The sequence below is a fragment of the Oncorhynchus masou genome, unplaced genomic scaffold (assembly GCF_036934945.1).
Source record: "Oncorhynchus masou masou isolate Uvic2021 unplaced genomic scaffold, UVic_Omas_1.1 unplaced_scaffold_933, whole genome shotgun sequence".
Classification (NCBI taxonomy): Eukaryota; Metazoa; Chordata; class Actinopteri; order Salmoniformes; family Salmonidae; genus Oncorhynchus; species Oncorhynchus masou.
In genome coordinates, this window is record NW_027015816.1 from 108,021 (window position 1) to 131,484 (window position 23,464).

General features: G+C 45.2%; 1 protein-coding gene across 1 annotated transcript in view; it reads right to left on the reverse strand.

The window, feature by feature from the left end:
• The window catches only part of LOC135538272 (delta-type opioid receptor-like), a 40,381-nt gene extending 19,021 nt beyond the window's left edge, over positions 1-21,360 (reverse strand). The window contains exons 1-3 of the mRNA XM_064964189.1: positions 21,100-21,360; positions 20,822-20,972; positions 20,222-20,339 (exon numbers count right to left, since the gene is read on the reverse strand). Coding sequence (XP_064820261.1) covers positions 20,222-20,339; positions 20,822-20,972; positions 21,100-21,360 — 530 coding nt within the window. The remainder of the gene's footprint in view (positions 1-20,221; positions 20,340-20,821; positions 20,973-21,099) is intronic.
• Between the last annotated feature and the right edge of the window lie 2,104 nt (positions 21,361-23,464).

Genomic DNA, 23,464 nt, shown 5'->3' on the forward strand with positions numbered 1-23,464 from the left:
TAGGTTTTGGCCTTTCTAGGGAGTTTTTCCTAGCCAATGTGCTTCAACACCTGCATTGCTTGCTGTTTGGGGTTTTAGGCTGGGAGTTTGAGATATACTTTTGATTTGATTTTGATTTTGAATTGATTTATTCGTTTGTATTGTGTGACAAAGTCATTTTCGGTCACAACTTGAAGACTTGCTGTGCGTTTTTTAAACGTTTTTTTACTTTTAATTATGGTATATATTTCTAGTTTTTCCCTCACTCGACTTTTTTCATTCAACTTTTTCACCCCGGACGCTTTATCTGGATGTGGTTCGTCAGGACCTCCACCAGACAAAGCTAAGTAGTAACATTAACATGATGCCTTCTAATTGCAGTCGCTGTACTCACAATATACAGGAGAACAATCGCCTTATGGTGAGGATAGCTGTCCTGCAAGCCCAGCTTCAGACGCAATCATTAGGCAGGGATAATTTAAGTGTAGGAAAGGATGAAACAGTGTCTGTGCCACCAGTAAGTACAGTAGTTTAAATACCCTCGCAAAGTTCCCGCAGCCAGAAAATATTCTCATGGCTTCTGGAAGGAAATGCTGTAGGAACGCTCAACCGGTGTCGCTCATTCAGCCGACAGAAACTTTCAACCGGTTCTCCCCATTAAGCAGCGAGTCGGAGTCAGAGGCCGAGCCTTCTCTGATCTCTACTCCTCCCGTTACGGGGTCTGAGACGCCGAAGCCCCCCCACCATGAGCTCTGACAAATTAAAAAACCCTAGTCATTGACAACTCCATTACCTGCAATATTAGACTTAAAACGAATCATCCAGCAATCATACACTGTTTACCAGGGCTACCGACGTTAAGGCTAATCTGAAGATGGTGCCAAAACTGTCAGTGTAGAGAGTATTATTGTTATCCACGTTGGCACCAACTGTCACGAGTCGGTCCCTCTCCTTCTTCGGACGGTGTTTGGCGGTCGACGTCACCAGCTTTCTTGACACCACCGATGCATGTTTCATTTTCGTTTTGTTTTGTCTTGATTATTTCACACCTAGTTTCCATTCCATTAATTATGTTCCTTATTTAACCCTCTGGCTTCCCTCTCTGTTTTGTGCGTTATTGTTTGTCATGTGGGTTCTCGTTGTTCGTGCTTTAGTTTATTGTATATGTTCCTTGTTTGAACCTTACCATTTATTGAGTATATCGTGGATTTTTACTCAGAACTGTGTCCTGCGCCTGACTCTGTCTTTATTCAATTTTTTACCAACGATGTTAGGATGAAACAGTTAGAGGTCACCAAGCGCAACATTACACTTCAGCATGTAACTTACCTAGAAAGATGGGTTGGCATCTCTTAAGAGAATAATGTTCTAAACTGAACTTCAATTAAACTACTCGGTCTGTTACCAAGAATTTGTAAGGTTCTTGTTGAAATGAAACAGACAGTGGCCAGTCTACAATAGTCAGCAACGTCTATTTAAGAGAGCTCTGCCCATCCTTACATGTACATTGGTTTATATACCTCTCATTTCCAATGGTGGAACAAACACCCTCACGACGCCAGGACAGCGGAGTCAATCACCACCTTCCGGAGACACCTGAAACCCCACCTCTTCAAGGAATACCTAGGATAGGATAAACCAATCCTTCTCACCCCCCCCTTAAATGATTTAGATGCACTATTGTAAAGTGGCTGTTCCACTGATGTCAGAAGGTGAATTCACCAATTTGTAAGTCGCTCTGGATAAGAGCGTCTGCTAAATGACTTAAATGTAAATGTAAATTTCATCATAACTGTCCCTCCAATATAGTTTTCAAGTCTTCATACATTGCTTATCACATCCTACAACATGTTACACAATCTACTACAAGCCCCAGGTTTCTCCCCTCTCCTTCCTTGTTATCAGTTTCACAGTGGTCACAAGTTGTCTGCCACAGTTCCTTGCCTGCTATCAGACCCTCTTTCTTATGGAAAAACATTATTTATCATTATACAGAGACAGGGTAGAATTCTGTTAGTTATAGTTCTATGTTAAATGTATACATAATTTCGTCATTATTCATAAAATTCGTAACAGCATCGAGTAATTGTCTCTGGCCCCCTCCCAGTTAGGGGGAGCAATGAGCTCTACAGCAGTCTCACAACTCAATCGCTGGTTGAAAACTGTTTTCTGCCCCCCCCAAAGATAGAATTTGTAGATATTTGGCCCTCCTGGGACTCACCCACAAACAGGACCAAGCCTGGCCTGTTGAGGAGTGACGGACTCCATCCTAGCTGGAGGGGTGCTCTCATCTATTCTACGAACATGGACAGGGCTGTAAGTCCTCTAGCTCCACAATGAGATAGGGTGCAGGCCAGGCAGCAAGCTGTTATCTAGCCTGACAGCTTAGTGGAGTCTGCTACTAACACAGTCAGTGTAGTCAGCTCAGCTATCCCCATTGAGACCGTGTCTGTGCCTCGATCTAGGTTGGACAAAACTAAACATGGCGGTGTTTGCCTTAGCAATCTCACTGGAATAAAGACCTCCTCCAATCCTGCCATTTTTGAAAGAGATTGTGATATCTCACGTCTCAAAATAGGGCTACTTAATGTTAGATCCTCACTTCCAAGGCAGTTACAGTCAATGAACTGATCACTGATCATAATCTTGATGTGATTGGTCTGACTGAAACATTGCTTAATTAAACTTGATGAATTTATTGTGTTAAATGAGGCCTCTCCTCTTGGTTACACTAGTGACCATATCCCCCGCGCATCCCGCAAAGGCGGAGGTGTTGCTAACATTTACGATAGCAAATTTTAATTGACAAAGAAAAATTAAAATGGCATTTTCATCTTTTGAGCATCTATGCAGCCTACTCAAACACCAAACACTTGTTATAGCTACTGTTTACAGGCCTCCTGGGCCATATACAGCATTCCTCACTGAGTTCCCTGAATTCCTATCGGACCTTGTAGTCATGGCAGATAATATTCAAATTTTTGGTGACTTTAATATTCACATGGAAAAGTCCACAGACCCACTCCAAAAGGCTTTCAGAGCCATCATCGACTCAGTGGGTTTTGTCCAACATGTCTCTGGACCTACTCACTGCCACAGTCATAGGCTGGACCTGCCACAGTCATACTCTTACTTCTGTCGCCGACAGAGATGGCCACCTCGCTTCGCGTTCCTAGGAAGCTATGCAGTATTTAGTTTTTTTACGTGTTATTTATTACACTGGTAATCTTAGGTTTTATTACATACAGTCGGGAGAAACTACTGGATATAGGAGCAACGTCAACTCACCATGATCACGACCAGCAATACGACTTTCCCGAAGCGGATCCTGTGTTTGGTCCACCAGCCAGGACAATGGATCGGATCCCAGCCGGCAAACCAATACAACGACGCCGTAAAAGGGGCAGACGAAACTGTCTTCTGGTCAGGCTCCGTATACGGGCATATCGCGCACCACTCCCTAGCATACTACTCGCCAATGTCCAGCCTCTTGACAACCAGGTTGATGAAATCCGAGCAAGGGAAGCATTCCAGAGAGACATCAGAGACTAACGTTCTTTGCTTCACTGAAACATGGCTCACTCGAGACACGCTATCGGTGTCGGTGCAGCCAGCTGGTTTCTTCACTCATCGCGCCAACAGAAACAAGCATCTTTCTGGTAAGAAGAGGGGCGGGGGGGGGGGCTTATGATTAATGAGACGTGATGTGATCATAACAACACACAGGAACTCAAGTCCTTCTGTTCACCTGACTTAGAATTCTTCACAATCAAAAACCTAGGTTTCTTCCTAGGTTTTGGCCTTTCTAAGGAGTTTTTCCTAGCCACCGTGCTTCTACACCTGCATTGCTTGCTGTTTGGGGTTTTAGGCTGGGTTTCTGTACAGCACTTTGTGACATCAGCATGTAAATCAGCTGTCTGTGCGCTAGGGCAAAAACAGAACCGTACACCCTTTTGTGTCCCCAGTATCATGAGAAAGAAACAGTGTACTATACTATAAAGGGAACAGGGTGTGATTTGAGACTCATCTCAAGAAGGCAAGGCACCTCAGGAGAGTCTAGAACCTCTTCAGGATCGGTGTACCGTCCACGGGACGGTTGAGCTAATGTGATTTAACATTTTTTATTTATTTTTTATTTCACCTTTATTTAACCGGGTAGGCAAGTTGAGAACAAGTTCTCATTTACAATTGCGACCTGGCCAAGATAAAGCAAAGCAAGTTCGACGCATACAACAACACAGAGTTACACATGGAGTAAAACAAACATGCAGTCAATAATACAGTATCAACAAGTCTATATACGATGTGAGCAAATGAGGTGAGATAAGGGAGGTAAAGGCAAAAAAAGGCCATGGTGGCGAAGTAAATACAGTATAGCAAGTAAAACACTGGAATGGTAGATTTGCAGTGGAAGAATGTGCAAAGTAGAAATAAAAATAATGGGGTGCAAACGAGTAAAATTAATTAATTAATTAACTAAATACAGTAGGGAAAGAGGTAGTTGTTTGGGCTAAATTATAGGTGGGCTATGTACAGGTGCAGTAATCTTTGAGCTGCTCTGACAGTTGGTGTTTAAAGCTAGTGAGGGAGATAAGTGTTTCCAGTTTCAGAGATTTTTGTAGTTCATTCCAGTCATTGGCAGCAGAGAACTCGAAGGAGAGGCGGCCAAAGAAAGAATTGGTTTTGGGGGTGACTGGAGAGATATACCTGCTGGAGCGTGTGCTACAGGTGGGAGATGCTATGGTGACCAGCGATCTGAGATAAGGGGGGACTTTACCTAGCAGGGTCTTGTAGATGACATGGAGCCAGTGGGTTTGGCGACGAGTATGAAGCGAGGGCCAGCCAACGAGAGCGTACAGGTCGCAAAGGTGGGTAGTATATGGGGCTTTGGTGACAAAACGGATTGCACTGTGATAGACTGCATCCAATTTGTTGAGTAGGGTATTGGAGGCTATTTTGTAAATGACATCGCCGAAGTCGAGGATTGGTAGGATGGCCAGTTTTACAAGGGTATGTTTGGCAGCATGAGTGAAGGATGATTTGTTGCGAAAAAGGAAGCCAATTCTAGATTTAACTTTAGATTGGAGATGTTTGATATGGGTCTGGAAGGAGAGTTTACAGTCTAACCAGACACCTAAGTATTTGTAGTTGTTCACGTATTCTAAGTCAGAGCCGTCCAGAGTAGTGATGTTGGACAGGCGGGCAGGTGCAGGTAGCGATCGGTTGAAGAGCATGCATTTAGTTTTACTTGTATTTAAGAGCAATTGGAGGCCACGGAAGGAGAGTTGTATGGCATTGAAGCTTGCCTGGAGGGTTGTTAACACAGTGTCCAAAGAAGGGCCAGAAGTATACAGAATGGTGTCGTCTGCGTAGAGGTGGATCAGAGACTCACCAGCAGCAAGAGCGACATCATTGATGTATACAGAGCAGAGAGTCGGTCCAAGAATTGAACCCTGTGGCACTCCCATAGAGACTGCCAGAGGTCCGGACAGCAGACTCTTCGATTTGACACACTGAACTCTATCAGAGAAGTAGTTGGTGAACCAGGCGAGGCAATCATTTGAGAAACCAAGGCTGTTGAGTCTGCCGATGAGGATGTGGTGATTGACAGAGTCGAAAGCCTTGGTCAGATCAATGAATACGGCTGCACAGTAATGTTTCTTATCGATGGCGGTTAAGATATTGTTTAGGACTTTGAGCGTGGCTGAGGAGCACCCATGACCAGCTCTGAAACCAGATTGCATAGCAGAGAAGGTATGGTGAGATTCGAAATGGTCGGTAATCTGTTGACTTGGCTTGCAAAGACCTTAGAAAGGCATGGTAGGATAGATATAGGTTTGTAACAGTTTGGGTCAAGAGTGTCCCCCCTTTGAAGAGGGGATGACCGCAGCTGCTTTCCAATCTTTGGGAATCTCAGACGACATGAAAGAGAGGTTGAACAGGCTAGTAATAGGGGTGGCAACAATTTTGGCAGATAATTTTAGAAAGAAAGGGTCCAGATTGTCGAGCCCGGCTGATTTGTAGGGGTCCAGATTTTGCAGCTCTTTCAGAACATCAGCTGAACGGATTTGGGAGAAGGAGAAATGGGGAAGGCTTGGGCGAGTTGCTGTGGGAGGTGCAGTGCTGTTGACCGGGGTAGGAGTAGCCAGGTGGAAAGCATGGCCAGCCGTAGAAAAATCCTTCTTGAAATTCTCAATTATGGTGGATTTATCAGTGGAGACAGTGTTTCCTATCTTCAGTGCAGTGGGCAGCTGGGAGGAGGTGTTCTTATTCTCCATGGACTTTTTTAAGTTAGTGTTGCAGGAAGCACATTTCTGCTTGAAAAAGCTAGCCTTGGCTCTTCTAACTGCTTGTGTATAATGGTTTCTCGCTTCCCTGAACAGCTGCATATCACGGGGGCTTTTCGATGCTAATGCAGAACGTCATAGGCTCATAACATAAGGTTATAAGTAACAAGGACAATTCCCAGATATATCTGATATTGGCAGAAAGCTTAAATTCTTGTTCATCTAACTGCACTGTCCAATTTACAATAGCTATTACAGTGAAAGAATACCATGCTATTGTTTGAGGAGAGTGCACAATTCTGAACATGAAATGTTATTCATAAACAAATTAGGCACATTTGGACAGTCTTGATACAAAATGTTGAACAGAAATGCAATGATTCATTGCATCAGTCTAAAACTTTGCACATACACTGCTGCCATCTAGTGGTCAAAACTCTAAATTGCACCAGGGTTGGAAAAATACTTTATGGCCTTTCTCTTGCATTTCAAAGATGATGGTACAAAACAATCCAAAAGAACGGTTGGTTTATTCTTTCTATTATCTTTTACCAGATCTATCGTGTTATATTCTCCTACATTCCTTTCACATTTCCACAAAGTTCAAAGTGTTTCCTTTCAAATGGTATGCTTGCTTCAGGGCAGTTAGATTTGGATATGTCATTTTAGGAAAAAATTGATAAAATATCCTTAAAATGGCCACCAGCAGACTGATAAACATGGTCATTACTGTATTGATCTGGAAAATGCTTATTCCTGTCTGCGTGGACCCATTCAGTCTGAACAGCATGATGCATCTTGGCTGAGTGGATCCATTCAGTCTGTAGTGGTGTCAGTAGTGAGTGTGTGTGTGTGTCAGCAGTGAGTGTGTGTGTGGTGTCAGCAGTGAGTGTGTTTGTGGTGTCAGTAGTGAGTGTGTGTGTGTGGTGTCAGCAGTGAGTGTGTGAGTTGTCAGTAGTGAGTGTGTTTGTGGTGTCAGCAGTGAGTGTGGGTGAGTTGTCAGTAGTGAGTGTGTTTGTGGTGTCAGTAGTGAGTGTGTGAGTTGTCAGGTGAGTGTGTTTGTGGTGTCAGCACTGAGTGTGTGTGGTGTCAGCAGTGAGTGTGTGTGTGTGTGGTGTCAGCAGTGAGTGTGTGTGGTGTCAGCAGTGAGTGTGTGTGTGGTGTCAGCAGTGAGTGTGTTTGTGGTGTCAGTAGTGAGTGTGTTTGTGGTGTCAGCAGTGAGTGTGTTTGTGGTGTCAGTGGTGAGTGTGGGTGTGTTGTCAGTAGTGAGTGTGTTTGTGGTGTCAGTAGTGAGTGTGTGTGTGGTGTCAGTAGTGAGTGTGTTTGTGGTGTCAGTAGTGAGTGTGTGTGTGGTGTCAGTAGTGAGTGTGTTTGTGGTGTCAGCAGTGAGTGTGTTTGTGTTGTCAGCAGTGAGTGTGTTTGTGGTGTCAGCAGTGAGTGTGTGTGTGGTGTCAGTAGTGAGTGTGTGTGTGGTGTCAGCAGTGAGTGTGTTTGTGGTGTCAGTAGTGAGTGTGTGTGTGGTGTCAGTAGTGAGTGTGTTTGTGGTGTCAGTAGTGAGTGTGTGTGTGATGTCAGTAGTGAGTGTGTGTGGTGTCAGTAGTGAGTGTGTGTGTGGTGTCAGCAGTGAGTGTGTTTGTGGTGTCAGTAGTGAGTGTGTGTGTGTGGTGTCAGCAGTGAGTGTGTTTGTGGTGTCAGTAGTGAGTGTGTGTGTGGTGTCAGTAGTGAGTGTGTGTGTGGTGTCAGCAGTGAGTGTGTGTGTGGTGTCAGTAGTGAGTGTGTGTGTGGTGTCAGCAGTGAGTGTGTTTGTGGTGTCAGTAGTGAGTGTGTGTGTGTTGTCAGCAGTGAGTGTGTTTGTGGTGTCAGTAGTGAGTGTGTTTGTGGTGTCAGCAGTGAGTGTGTGTGTGGTGTCAGTAGTGAGTGTGTTTGTGGTGTCAGTAGTGAGTGTCAGTGAGTTGTCAGTAGTGAGTGTGTTTGTGGTGTCAGTAGTGAGTGTGTTTGTGGTGTCAGTAGTGAGTGTGTGTGTGGTGTCAGTAGTGAGTGTGTTTGTGGTGTCAGTAGTGAGTGTGTGTGTGAGTGTCAGTAGTGAGTGTGTTTGTGGTGTCAGTAGTGAGTGTGTGTGTGTTGTCAGTAGTGAGTGTGTTTGTGGTGTCAGTAGTGAGTGTGTGTGTGTCAGCAGTGAGTGTGTTTGTGGTGTCAGCAGTGAGTGTGTTTGTGGTGTCAGCAGTGAGTGTGTTTGTGGTGTCAGTAGTGAGTGTGTTTGTGGTGTCAGCAGTGAGTGTGTTTGTGGTTCAGTAGTGAGTGTGTTTGTGGTGTCAGTAGTGAGTGTGGGTGAGTTGTCAGTAGTGAGTGTGTTTGTGGTGTCAGTAGTGAGTGTGTTTGTGTGTCAGTAGTGAGTGTGTGTGTGTGGTGTCAGTAGTGAGTGTGTTTGTGGTGTCAGTAGTGAGTGTGTGTGTGATGTGTAGTGAGTGTGTGTGAGTTGTCAGTAGTGAGTGTGTTTGTGGTGTCAGTAGTGAGTGTGTGTGATGTCAGTAGTGAGTGTGTGTGAGTTGTCAGTAGTGAGTGTGTTTGTGGTGTCAGTAGTGAGTGTGTGTGAGTTGTCAGTAGTGAGTGTGTTTGTGGTGTCAGTAGTGAGTGTGTTGAGTTGTCAGTAGTAGTGTGTGTGAGTTGTCAGTAGTGAGTGTGTTTCAGTGAGTTGTGTTAGGTGTTAGTGAGTGTGTTTGTGTTGTAGTGAGTGAGTGTGTGTCAGGTGTCAGTAGTGAGGGTGTTTGTGGTGTCAGTAGTGAGTGTGTGTGTGGTGTCAGTAGTGAGTGTGTGTGAGTTGTCAGTAGTGAGTGTGTGTGTGAGGTATCAGTAGAGAGTGTGTGTCAGGTGTGTGCTTATACAGTATGTTGCTACAGGTTTTGGTTTTTCCATTTATGCTTTGAGGTTGGACTTGAACACGTATAGCATGAAGGCCGCACCAATTTGGTGTCACCTTTAATCAGTATGCGTCACCGGTGCTGGTTGTCCATCTCGTTAGTGGGATGGTGTTTCATCTGTGCTGGCCCAGGTGCTATTTAGAGTGTCTGGTCCAGTGCTCCAGTTGTCTTGGCAGATGTGGAGGGTTAGCATCTTTAGTTAACGCTCCTATTTTTTGATTTCCACACTAACAGTCGTTTTTCTGATTTTGGTTTGCTTCCTTTCTAAGTTTGGTGTTTTTTTTTATTTTGTTTGCCTCTTCTTGGGTATCTTTAGTGGGAGCTCATGGTGGGTGTCTTTTTAGTGGGAGCTCATGGTGGGTGTCTTTCAGTGGGCGTTCATGGTGGGTGTCTTTTAGTGGGCGCTCATGGTGAGTGTCTTTTAGTGGGAGCTCATGGTGGGTGTCTTTTAGTGGGCGCTCATGGTGGGTGTCTTTTAGTGGGAGCTCATGGTGGGTGTCTTTTAGTGGGAGCTCATGGTGGGTGTCTTTTAGTGGACGCTCATGGTGGGTGTCTTTTAGTGGGAGCTCATGGTGGGTGTCTTTTAGTGGGTGCTCATGGTGGGTGTCTTTTAGTGGGAGCTCATGGTGGGTGTCTTTTAGTGGGCGTTCATGGTGGGTGTCTTTTAGTGGGCGCTCATGGTGGGTGTCTTTTAGTGGGCGCTCATGGTGGGTGTCTTAGTGGGAGCTCATGGTGGGTGTTTCTAGTGGGCGCTCATGGTGGGTGTCTTCTAGTGGGCGCTCATGGTGGGTGTCTTTTAGTGGGCGCTCATGGTGGGTGTCTTTTAGTGAGAGTTCATGGTGGGTGTCTTCTAGTGGGTGCTCATGGTGGGTGTCTTTTAGTGGGCGCTCATGGTGGGTGTCTTAGTGTGAGCTCATGGTGGGTGTCTTCTATGGTGCGCTCATGGTGGGTGTCTTTTAGTGGGCACTCATGGTGGGTGTCTTTTAGTGGGCGCTCATAGTGGGAGCTCATGGTGGGTGTCTTTTAGTGGGAGCTCATGGTGGGTGTCTTTTAGTGGGCGCTCATGGTGGGTGTCTTTTAGTGGGCGCTCATGGTGGGTGTCTTTTAGTGGGCGCTCATGGTGAGTGTCTTTTAGTGGGAGCTCATGGTGGGTGTCTTTTAGTGGGCGCTCATGGTGGGTGTCTTTTAGTGGGCGCTCATGGTGGGTGTCTTTTAGTGGAAGCTCATGGTGAGTGTCTTTTAGTGGGCGCTCATGGTGAGTGTCTTTTAGTGGGAGCTCATGGTGGGTGTCTTTTAGTGGGCGCTCATGGTGGGTGTCTTTTAGTGGGCGCTCATGGTGGGTGTCTCTTAGTGGGCGCTCATAGTGGGTGTCTTTTGGGTTTCAGTTGTTGTTGTTAGTCAACGTTCAGTGGACACCCCAATAAGTGTCTTTCACAACCTCTCTGAAAACTCCACCTGTTTTGACTGTTGTCAGTGACCCTCCTGTTTGAGTGACCTTATTTGGTTTTCTTGCTGGGGAACGTAACAACGTGAATTGTGAAGAATGACAGTGTTGGTGTGTGTGGCTGAGTGGTAAAAACCCAAGGATGGGAGTGTGTGTGTTTTATTTCTTAACCAGGTCCTTCCAGTACTATGACTCTGGACAACCTCCTATAGAGAAGGGGGAAAAAAAGAATCAGAATTCTTAGAAGAGAGTGCTGCTTAGACCTGGAGTGATGGTGCTAATTTGAAGGAAGACACATTTCCGCTCTCTCTCGCTTTCTATATCTCTCTATCGTTCTCTCTCGTTAAATCCTGACCTCAGGGTTCATCAGGGACTACAGGATTAAAGGTTGTTCTGTAATTTACACAGCCACGATTTATATTTACTCGTGTTACTTTTTTACCTCTCATAAGCACTGGTCTGGACTTCATTTAGACACGCTTCGCTGTGGGACCTACAGGGGCATGAAATGATGTCATCACCAGCAATGAAAAGTTCATGGCATACTTTTTTACCTCTCATAAGTACTGGTCTGGACTTCATTTAGACACGCTTCGCTGTGGGACCTACAGGAACATGAAATGATGTCATCACCAGCAATGAAAAGTTCATGGCATTTATTGTGCCCTTAATACTCTGTGATTGGTTGATTGCCTAATTGAATTGGAACTTTTAAGTGGTTTACCAGGAAGAAGTAATCAATTGAATAAGAGAGCTCTTCAATTAATGGAGAGTTGGATAGGATGAGGACGATGAGTTGGGTTATGTTCCAAATGTCACCCTATTCCTTACATAGTGAACTACTTTTGACCAGAACCCTACGAGCCCTAGTGATATGTAGTGCACTTCATCGGAAAATGGGTGTCATTTGGGACACCGTTAATGTTATTTAACCTTTAGATGCGTTTGGAGGCCCCATGTTACTGTTGTGATCCTTACTTCAATCGTAAGGACATTTGTTTCACAGACTGGTGGGACAGTTGAAGGGATGACTTGTCCTCCACACCAGATACTTTCTACCAAGCTTGGAAGTCCCAGTAGAAGGTCCGGTATACAACATCTTCAAGTGGTCTTCAATAACCTGGTACCTAACTACATTAGTCATTGTACAGTTGTACAGCCTATCAATGTCCCACCCCCACTGCTGACACACCGGCCACTCATACATACAGTGCCTTGCAAAGGTATTCACCCCCCATTTTTCCTATTTTTTTTATATTTTTTTTTACATTTGGATATCATGTTATGGACCTAGACAAAAAATGGTGAAGTGAAATGTAAAAAAAATACTTGTTTAAAAAAAATTCTCTAAAATAAAAAAATGGAAAAGTGGTGCGTTTATTCACCCCCCTTTGCTATGAAGCCCCTAAATAAGATCTGGTGTAACCAAATACCTCCAGAAGTCGCATAATTAGTTAAATAAAGTCCACCTGTGTGCAATCTAAGTGTCACATGATCTCAGTATATATACTTATCTGAAAGGCCCCACAGTCTGCCACACCACTAAGCAAGGACCCCACCAAGTAAGCGGCACTATGACGACCAAGGAGCTCGCTAAACAGGTCAAGGTCAACGTTGTGGCGACATACAGATCAGGGTTGGGCTATATATATGTATATATATATTTTTTTAAATGTCTTGGAATTGCCTTGTCAAAGCCCAGACCTCAATCCAATTGAAAATCTGTGGTATGACTTAAAGATTGACGTACCCCAGTAGAACCCATCCAACTTGAAGGAGCTGGAGCAGTTTTTCCTTAAAGAATGGGAAAGATCCCAGTGGATAGATGTGTCAAGCTTAGAGAGACACACCCCAAGAGACTTGCAACTGTAATTGCTGCAGAAGGTGGCTCTACAAAGTATTGACTTTGGGGGGGTGAATAGTTATGCATGCTCAAGTTTTCTGTTTTTTTCATCTCTTATTTCTTGTTTGTTTCACAAAAAATATTTTGCATTTTAAAGTGGTATGCATGTTGTATAAATCAAATGATACAAACCCCCCCCAAAATTAATTTTTATTCAAGGTTGTAAGGCAACAAAATAGGAAAAATGCCAAGTGGGGTGAATTCTTTCACAAGCCACTGTACACAATCTTGATTTTGAAATGGTAAACAGATCTCGCTTGTTAGCTGGTGTGTGTATTTTATTTAACTAGGCAAATCAGTTAAGAACATGTTCTTATTTACAATGATGGCCTAGGAACAATGGGTTAACTGCCTTGTTCAGGGGCAGAACGACAGATTTATACCTTGTCAGCAGAGGGGTTTTAAACTTGTAACCTTTCAGTTACTAGTCCAACACTCTAACTACGAGGCTACCTGCCTGTAACCACTAGGCTACCCGCCTCTAACCACTAGGCTACCCGCCCCTAACCACGAGGCTACCCGCCCTAACCACGAGGCTACCCGCCCTAACCACTAGGCTACCCGCCTCTAACCACGAGGCTACCCGCCTCTAACCACTAGGCTACCCGCCCTAACCACGAGGCTACCCGCCCTAACCACTAGGCTACCCGCCCTAACCACGAGGCTACCCGCCCTAACCACTACGCTACCCGCCTCTAACCACGAGGCTACCCGCCTCTAACCACGAGGCTACCCGCCTCTAACCATGAGGCTACCCGCCTATAACCACTAGGCTACCCGCCCCTAACCACGAGGCTACCCGCCCTAACCACTAGGCTACCCGCCCCTAACCACGAGGCTACCCGCCCTAACCACTACGCTACCCGCCTCTAACCACGAGGCTACCCGCCTCTAACCACGAGGCTACCCGCCTCTAACCACGAGGCTACCCGCCTCTAACCACTAGGCTACCCACCTCTAACCACGAGGCTACCCGCCTCTAACCACGAGGCTACCCGCCTCTAACCATGAGGCTACCCGCCTATAACCACGAGGCTACCCACCTCTAACCACGAGGCTACCCGCCCTAACCACGAGGCTACCCGCCTATAACCACTAGGCTACCCACCTCTAACCACGAGGCTACCCGCCCTAACCACTAGGCTACCCGCCTCTAACCATGAGGCTACCCGCCTATAACCACTAGGCTACCCACTGCCCTGTGTGGGACATTTATTTTTTATTTAACCTTTAACTAGGCATGTCAGTTGAGATCAAATTCTTATTTACAATGGCGACCTACCAAAAGGCCTCCTGTGGGGACTGGGGATAAAAAAATATATCGGACAAAACACGCATCACGACAAGAGACACCACAACAATGCATAAAGAGAAATTAGCCAATGAGACATGATGTGTGGTTGAATCCAGGACAGGTCACCTGACTCATCCCCATCACAACAGCACAAGAAACTGTGTTAGCTTGTTTACATCCTAGAAAAAACAAATCTTTGAAAGAAGTGTAGAAAACTGAACTAAAGATCAGAGCCTGCTGGAGAAGGTTTGTAGATGAACGATGCTCTCCAAGTAGCAAAAAGGGGTTTCGGTCAAATAATCACTAACCAGGACAGTAATGGACAGGGCATATTGATATTAGAGAGAGGCATGCGTAGCCGAGTGATCATTGGGGTCCAGCGAGTGGTTGGGCTGGCTGGAGACGCGGCGATTAAGACAGCTAGCAGGCCAGCTAGCAGGCCGGGGCTTGCAAGCTAGCAGAAGGGCCTTAGAAGGACGTCGCGATGGAGGAAAGTCTGTTTTCGCGTGTGGTGACATCCATAGACCAGTCGTGATGGATTAGTAGGGTTCCGAGAAGCAGAGGGTTCCGAGTAGAGGTCGACCGATTATGATTTTTTCAACACTGATACCGATTAATCGGCCGATTAAAAAAATTATATTTGTAATAATGACAATTACAACAATACTGAATGAACACTTATTTTAACTTAATATAATACATCAATAAAATCAATTTAGCCTCAAATAAATGATGAAACATGTTCAATTCGGTTTAAATTATGCAAAAACAAAGTGTTGGAGAAGAAAGTAAAAGTGCAATATGTGCTATGTAAGAAAGCTAACATTTCAGTTCCTTGCTCAGAACATGAGAACATATGAGAGCTGGTGGTTCCTTTTCAATATTCCCAGGTAAGAAGTTTTAGGTTGTAGTTATTATAGGAATTATAGGACTATTTCTCTCTATACCATTTGTATTTCATATACCTTTGACTATTGGATGTTCTTATAGGCATTTTAGTATTGCCAGTGTAACAGTATAGCTTCCGTACCTCTCCTCGCTCCTACCTGGGCTCGAACCAGGAACACATCGACAACAGCCACCCTCGAAGCAGCGTTACCCATGCAGAGCAAGGGGAATAACTACTCCAAGTCTCAGAGTGAGAGACGTTTGAAATGCTATTAGTGCGCACCCCGTTAACTAGCTAGCAATTTCACATCGGTTACACAAGCCTAATCTCAGGAGTTGATAGGCTTGAAGTCATAAACAGCAGAGCTGCTGGCAAAACGCACAAAACTGCTGTTTGAATGAATGCTTACGAGCCTGCTGCTGCTTACCACCGGTCAGTCAGATTGCTCTATCAAATCATAGACTTAATTATAACATAATAACACACAGAAATGCGAGTCTTAGGTCATTAATATGGTCGAATCCGGAAACTATCATCTCGAAAACAAGACGTTTATTCTTTCAGTGAAATACGGAACCGTTCCATATTTTATCTAACGGGTGGCATCCATCAGTCTAAATATTCCTGTTATGTTGCACAACCTTCAATGTTATGTGATAATTACGTAAAATTCTGGGAAATTAGTTCGCAAACTGTTGAATATACCCAGACTCTGCGTGCAATGAATGCAAGAGAAGTGACACAATTTCACCTGGTTAATATTGCCTGCTAACCTGGATTTCTTTAAGCTAAATATGCAGGTTTAAAAATATATACTTCTGTGTATTGATTTTAAGAAAGGCATTGGTGTTTATAGTTAGGTACACATTGGAGCAACGACATTCCTTTTTCACGAATGCGTACTGCATCGATTATATGCAACGCAGGACACGCTAGATAAACTAGTAATACCATCAACCATGTGTAGTTATATCTAGTGATTATGATTGATTAGGTTTAATGCTAGTGAGAAACTTACCTTGGATTCTTACTGCATTCGCGTAACAGGTGGGCTTCTCGTGAGGCAGGTGGTTAGAGCATTGGACTAGTTAACCGCAAGGTTGCAAGATTGAATCACTGAGCTGACAAGGTAACAATCTGTCGTACTGCCCCTGAACAAGGCAGTTAACCCACTGTTCCTAGGCCGTCATTTAAAATAAGAACATGTTCTTAACTGACTTGCCTAGTTAAATAAAGATTAAATAAAGGTGTAAAAAAAAAAAAAAAATCTGCAAAATCGGCGTCCAACATTACCGATTTTCCGATTGTTATGAAAACTTGAACTCGGCCCTAATTAATCGTCCATTCCGATTAATCGGTCGACCTCTAGTTCCAAGTCCAATTGGAAAAATAGATATAGTGGCCCAAGAAAATGGCCGATGACGCTCTAGACAGCTAGCGAGCCGCGGCTAGCAGGCTAGCAGATGGGCATTCAGGGGACGTCACGGCGTAGGGGCCAGTTGAGTACCCCCTCAAGCAGGTTACGTCGGTAGTCCAGTCGTGAAGGATCGGTGGGGTTCCGTGCCCTGTACCTGCAATAGAAGGGGTCCTGGTATTGTAGGCCAGGAGTGGCTGATGGGCCTCTGGGAGAATGGGCCTGGCATGGGCTAGCTCCAGGCTAATTGGTGCTTGCTTCGGGACAGACGTTAGCCAGGAGTAGTCACTCGGATTGCAACTAGCTAGCTGTGATGAGCAGGTGAAAAGTTTCAGAGCTTGCGGTAGGAATCCGGGGATATGGAGAGAAAATAGGTCCTGTATGCTTTGGTTTGAGTCGTGTTGTACAAACTGGCAAGAGCTTTCCGAGCTAAAGGTTAGCTGATGACCGCTAGCAGTGGTTAGCTGACTACTAGCTAGTAGCTAGTGAGCTGGCTAGCTTCTGTTGGGATTCCGGTTCCGAGGTAAATAAAAATACTTTAAAAAAAACAGAAGCTAACTCACCACATTGGGTGAGGCGGGTTACAGGGGAGTATTTTGAAGTTGAGGTTTAGAAAAATATAAAAAATATACGCAAAGAAAAAGAGATAAAAAGATTTATACACGATAAGGCGAAGGACAAAGACGTCTGACTGCTATCCTTAAGAGGTTTTTAAATTAAGCACGGGAAGGTTAAGCCAACGTAAGCTAATGCAATTAGCATGAGGTTGAAAGTAACAAGAACATGTCCCAGGACATAGATAGAGTTGAAGTCAGAAGTCTTGTAAACTATAGCTTTGGCAAATCAGTTAGGACATCTACTTTGTGCATGACACAAGTCATTTTTCCAACAATTGTTGACAGATAATTCCAGTGGGTCAGAAGTTTACATACACTAAGTTGACTGTGCCTATAAACAGCTTGGAAAATTCCAGAAAATGATGTCATGGCTTTAGAAGCTTCTGATAGGCTAATTGGCATCATTTGATTCAATTGGAGGTGTACCTGTGGAGGTATTTCAAGGCCTACCTTCATGGGAAAATCAAAAGAAATCAGCCAAGACCTGAGAAGAAAAATTGTAGACCTCCACAAGTCTGGTTCATCCTTGGGAGCAATTTTCAACTGCCTGAAGGTACCACATTCATCTGTACAAACAATAGTACACAAGTATAAACGCCATGGGTGTTTAAACAACACAGCATGCTTTGGTGGTATGATATTCGACCCTCTGTAACTTTCTCACTCATCTTTATTCACAATTTATTCAAGATTATCCGTAAGCATGGTGGCATCCAAATTATTGTAGAATTATTTAGAAACACATTATATTCTTATTGAAATTTAATATTGCTCATCTTTATCAAGGGTGTCAATATTTTGGGAGCCTGCTGTACATAAACTAAGCAATAAAAGAAACATCTATTTTTCGAAGACAATTCTTAACAATCCAAATAACTTCAGAGATCTTCATTGTAAAGGGTTTAAACACTGTTTCCCATACTTGTTCAATGAACCATAAAAAATAATTAACATGCACCTGTGGAACGGTCGTTAAGACACTAACAGCTTACAGACGGTAGGCAAATAAGGCCATAGTTATGAAAATGTAGGACACTAAAGAGGCCTTTCTACTGACTCTGAAAAACACAAAAAAAAGATGCCCAGGGTCCCTGCTCATCTGTGTGAACGTGCCTTAGGCATGCTGCAAGGAGGCATGAGGACTGCAGATTTGGCCAGGGCAAAAAATTGCAAGTTCCGTACTGTGAGACGCCTAAGTGATCGCTACAGGGAGACAGGACGGACAGCTGATTGGACAGCAGTGGCAGACCATGTGTAACAACACCTGCACAGGATCGGTACATCCAAACAGCTCACCTGTGGGACAGGTACAGGATGGCAACAACAACTGCCCGAGTTACACCAGGAACGCACAATCCCTCCATCAGTGCTCAGACTGTCCGCAATAGGCTGAGAGAGGCTGGACAGAGGTCTTGTAGGCCTGTTGTAAGGCAGGACCTCACCAGACATCACCGGCAACAATGTTGCCTTTGGGAACAAACCCACCATTGCTGGACCAGACAGGACTGGCAAAAAGTGCGGGATCGATTTGGAGGTGGAGGGTCCGTCATGGTCTGGGGCGGTGTGTCACAGCATCATCGGACTGAGCTTGTTGTCATTGCAGGCAATCTCAACGCTGTGCGTTACAGGGAAGACATCCTCCTCCCTCATGTGGTACCCTTCCTGCAGGCTCTTCCTGACATGACCCTCCAGCATGACAATGCCACCAGCCATACTGCTTGTTCTGTTCGTGATTTCCTGCAAGACAGGAATGTCGGTGTTCTGCCATGGCCAGCGAAGAGCCCGGATCTCAATCCCATTGAGCACATCTGGGACCTGTTGGATCAGAGGGTGAGAACTAGGGCCATTCCTCCGAGAAATGTCTGGGAACTTGCAGGTGCCTTGGTGGACGAGTGGGGTAACATCTCACTGCAAGAACTGGCAAATCTGGTGCAGTCCACGAGGAGGAGATGCACTGCAGTACTTAATGCAGCTGGTGGCCACACCAGATACTGACTGTTACTTTTGATTTTGACCCCCCTTTGTTCAGGGACACATTATTCAATTTCCTTTTGTCTGTGGAACTTGTTCAGTTAATGACTCAGTTGTTGAATCTTGTTATGTTCATACAAATATTTACACGTTAAATTTGCTGAAAATAAATGCAGTTGACAGTGAGAAGACATTTCATTTTATATATATATATATATATATATATATATATAATCTCTGATTTGTCCTACCGTGTTCACAGCTTGTATACGTCTCACTAGGACATCTCTCACAAGTCAGAGACAAACTCTGGCCTGGCTTCACTGTACCGACTGGCTGTGGCTAAGCAGAGCATGTCTGTTTCCCAAATGGCACGATATCCCCTCTATAGTGCACTACATTAGACTAGAACCCTGTGGGCCCTGGTCAAGAGTAATGCAATAAGTTGGTAATAGGGTGCCATTTGGGACGCAAGTCACATCTATGTAGCCTAAAGGTGTTTTTCAGAGCAGAAATTGACTGTCTCTGCCTGTACCTAGTTTGTGTTAGGCTACGGCTGGGGGAATGTCATATCACATTAAAGATGCATGTCTGCTCTGAGGTGTTGACAGGAAATGTGATGGAGAAGAGTCCAGGCCTGCCGGCAGGGGTGTGTGTGTGTGTGTGTGTGTGTGTGTGTGTGTGTGTGTGTGTGTGTGTGTGTGTGTGTGTGTGTGTGTGTGTGTGTGTGTGTGTGTGTGTGCGTGTGTGCGTGTGTGCGTGTGTGCGTGCACTGATCAATATTCTCTCTGAGTCACTCTTTCCCTCTCAAGTGGAAAATTATGATTTCAACACAATGACACAGCTGGAATTCAATCAAAACTGCACTGCGTGGCACTGGAGTGAAAATCCAAACAACAACAAGGACATAGTAGAACATTGGAATGGCTTTAACATAGTCTCTAATACAGCTTCTAGAGAGGTTATATCTACATGGCTCTAACAGTCTCTAATACAGCTTCTAGAGAGGTTAGATCTACATGGCTCTAACAGTGTCTCCTATACAGCCTCTAGAGAGGTTAGACCTACATGACTCTAACAGAGTCTAATACAGCCTCTAGTGAAATTAGATCGACATGGCTCTAACAGGGTTCTCTATTATAGCCTCTGGAGAGGTTAGATCTACATCTTCACAGCTATAGTCTGAGTAAACAGTCTCCTGAATCATAAGGTCTCTCAAAGAAGTTCATAATATCTACTCTATCATTAAGATTTACAATGAATAATCAACACAGTGTGTCCTCACACCCCACATCCCAATGGACAAACAGAGAGTAAGCAGGTCCGGAGGGGAATCCAAGGGAATGTAGAGTGGGGAATCCAGGACAGAGTAGCAGGACTGACGAGACGTCAGACTGGAGACAGGGACCAGAGTCAGAGCGGGCAGAACTGTAGCAGAGAGGAAAACAGCATCAGGCAAGGGAAGACATGCACAACAGGACATCAGGCTAGAAACGTGGACTGACTGAGCAGAGATTATGATCTGGCCGTGTGGAAGTGGCAGGACAGAGTATTTGTAGAGGTCTTGATTATGGAACGGGTTGCAGCTGGTGAGGATCTGCTCTGACTCCATCACAACTGTCTCTGCCCACACAAACACACATAGAGAGGGAGAGAGCACTGGGGGAGTGCCGGCAGGTCAAGGACACACAGGATAAACACTAGGGTGCGAGGTAGGAGCAGATGTGACAGTACCCCCCCCCCCCCTCCCCCCCAATGTGACGGGGGGCACCCAGCAGCGCTCCTCAGGACCATATCCCTCCCAGTCCACCAGGTACTGCCAGCCACGACCCTGATGGTGCAAATCCAAAGCCACCGGACGATATAGGCAGAATGGTCATCGATGAGCCGAGGGGGGGGGGAGCTGCTGCAGGAGGAGAGAGGGGACTGGAGCAGACAGGTTTAATCAAGGACACATGGAAGGTTGGGTGGATCTTATGAGAGTCTGGGAGCTTCAGGTGCACAGCAGAGGGCTTAATGACATGATCAATCAAATGAATCGGGGGGCAAGTTTCCTGGAAGCCACTTTCAAAGGCAAGTTTTTCGATGAGAATCATTCCTTTTGCCCTGGAATGTGGACCGGAGCTGAGGCACGGTGGCGGTTAGCTTGGGATTGAGTCCTGTTGGAGGCACGGTGAAGGGCAGACCGGGCCCTCCTCCAGGTGCGATGACAATGGTGCATGTGGTCATGGAATGAGGGCACCGCTTCCTCAACGTCTTGGGCGGGGAACAAGGGGGGTTGATAGCACAGAGCACAGGATCTCCATACCTGGGATGTAAACTGGGGTCCCCTGTTGGAAACAATGTCAGTGGGAATGCCATGCAGCTGAAACACATGGGATACCAGCAGGTTCGCAGTCTCCCTGGCGGATGGAAGTTTGGAGAGGGGAATGAAGTGAGCTGCTTTGGAAAATCTGTCGATAATGGTGAGGATGCCTGTGTTAATGCTAGATGGGGGAAGGCCAGTGAAGTCCAGAGCTATGTGTGACCAGGGGTGACTGGGTATGGGACGAGGGCGAAGCAGACAGGAAGAGGGTTTGTTGGAGGTTTTGTTCCGGGCACAGATCGAGCAGGCTGAGAAGAACTCCCGGACGTCTCTCTCCATGGTGGGCCACCAAAAGCGCTGATGCAGGAAGTCGATTCATGTCCGGTTTATGCCAGGGTGACAGGTGAGGTGAGTAGAATGAGCCACTGAAGAACTTTAGAGCGAACTGAATCTAGAACAAACAGAGCCTTTCTATGACCATTACCTGGGTCAGGCTGGTTCTGCTGAGCCTGGCGAATACGGGACTCAATCTCCCAGGAGACAGCGTCAACGATGCAGGTGGATGGCATAATGGTCTCTGGCTCGGAACCTGTGTTGTGGACGGTGAATTGATGGGAGAGGGCGTCGGGCTCGGTATTCTAAGACCCGGGTGATAAGTGAGTGTGACGTTGAATCTTCCAAAGAACAATGCCCACCTGGTCTGTCGGAAGTTCAGACGTTTGGCGGTAGGACAGGACTGATGTAGGACAGGTTTTTATGATCAGTCCACACAATGGGGAGAACCGATCCCTCCAACCAGTGACGCCACTCTTTAAGAGCCAGCTTCACAGCCAGAAGATCCCGGTTACCTATGTTGAAATTTCTTTCCGCAGGTGAGAGCTTGCAGGACAAGAAAGCACATGGGTGGAGCTTCTGATTAGCGGGGAACGTTGAGACAGAACAGCACCTACCCCCGTGTCGGAGGCTTCCACCTCGATGACGACTGGAGTTCTGGGTCTGGCTGGGTGAGGATCGGAACGGAAATGAAGTGACGCTTGAGTTCCCGGAACGCTGCCTCTGCCTCAGGGGTCCAGTAGAATGGAGAGGTTGGAGGTGAGAGTGGGGAGAGGGCCTGACAAACGGCTGTAGCTACAATGAAACATCTGTAAAAATTGGAAAACCCCAGGAAACTCTGTAGTTGCTTCAGATTCGAGGGCACAGGCCACTCTGTCACTGCCCTGACCTTGGCAGGGTCCATCCGTAACTGTCCTTGTGCAATCATGTAACCCAGGAAGGACACAGAGGAAGCATGAAACTCACATTTCTCAGCCTTAACAAAATGCTTATTCTCCAACAGGCGTTGGAGAACTTTGACGAAGGTGTTGCTGGTGGGTCCTCAGAAAAAATATGAATGTCATCCACATAGACAAAAATGAAGCATCCAATCACATCCCTCAGAACGTCATTAGCCAGGCTTTGGAAAACAGCAGGAGCGTTAGTGAGACCAAACTGCATGACCAAATACTCAGTGTCCAAGTGAAAGCCTTTTTCCACTCGTTCCCGACTCTGATGCGGACAAGATGGTAGACATCCCGGAGGTCGAGTTTAGTGAACACCGTGAACTGATGAGTGGCAAGGGATACTTGTTTAAGGGATACTTGTTCCTACAGTTGAAGTTGGAATTTTACATACACTTAGGTTGCAGTCATTAAAACTTGTTTTTCAAACACTCCACAAATTTCTTGTTAACCTTTCTAGCGCTCAACAACATTCTGCTGAAAAGGCAGCACACGAAATTCAAAAATATTTTTTTCGAAATATGTAACTTTCACACATTAACAAGTCCAATAGGCAAATGAAAGATAAACATCTTGTTAATCTCTCTATGATAGGGGACGCAAGCGTCCCACTTGGCCAAAAGCCATGGAAAATGCAGCACGGCAAATTCAAATAAAATTATATAAAAATCAAACTTTCATTAAATCACACATGTAAGATACTAAATTAAAGCTACACTCATTGTGAATCCAGCCAACATGTCAGATTTTAAAAAGGCTTTTCGGCAAAATCATAAGAAGCTATTATTTGATGATAGTCTAACAGTAAACAATGAGAGTAGAATATTCCAACCCTGCAGGCACTACACAAAACACAGAAATAAAATGTAAATCATAGGAATTCAGGGATCTCCGTGAGGAATGCTGTGGCCCAGGAGGCTTGTAAACAGTAGCTATAAAAAGTGTTTGAGTAGGCTGCATAGATTTCATGAGTAAAAGTTCAAAAAACAAAAGCGCATTAGTTAAGTAAAATAATATATATATATAATTAAAATTTGCTATCGTAAATGTTAGCAACACCTCTGCCTTTGTGGGATGCATGGGGGATATGGTCACTAGTGTAACCAGGAGGTGAGGCCTCATTTAACACATTAAATTCATCATGCTTAAGCCATGTTCCAGTCAGG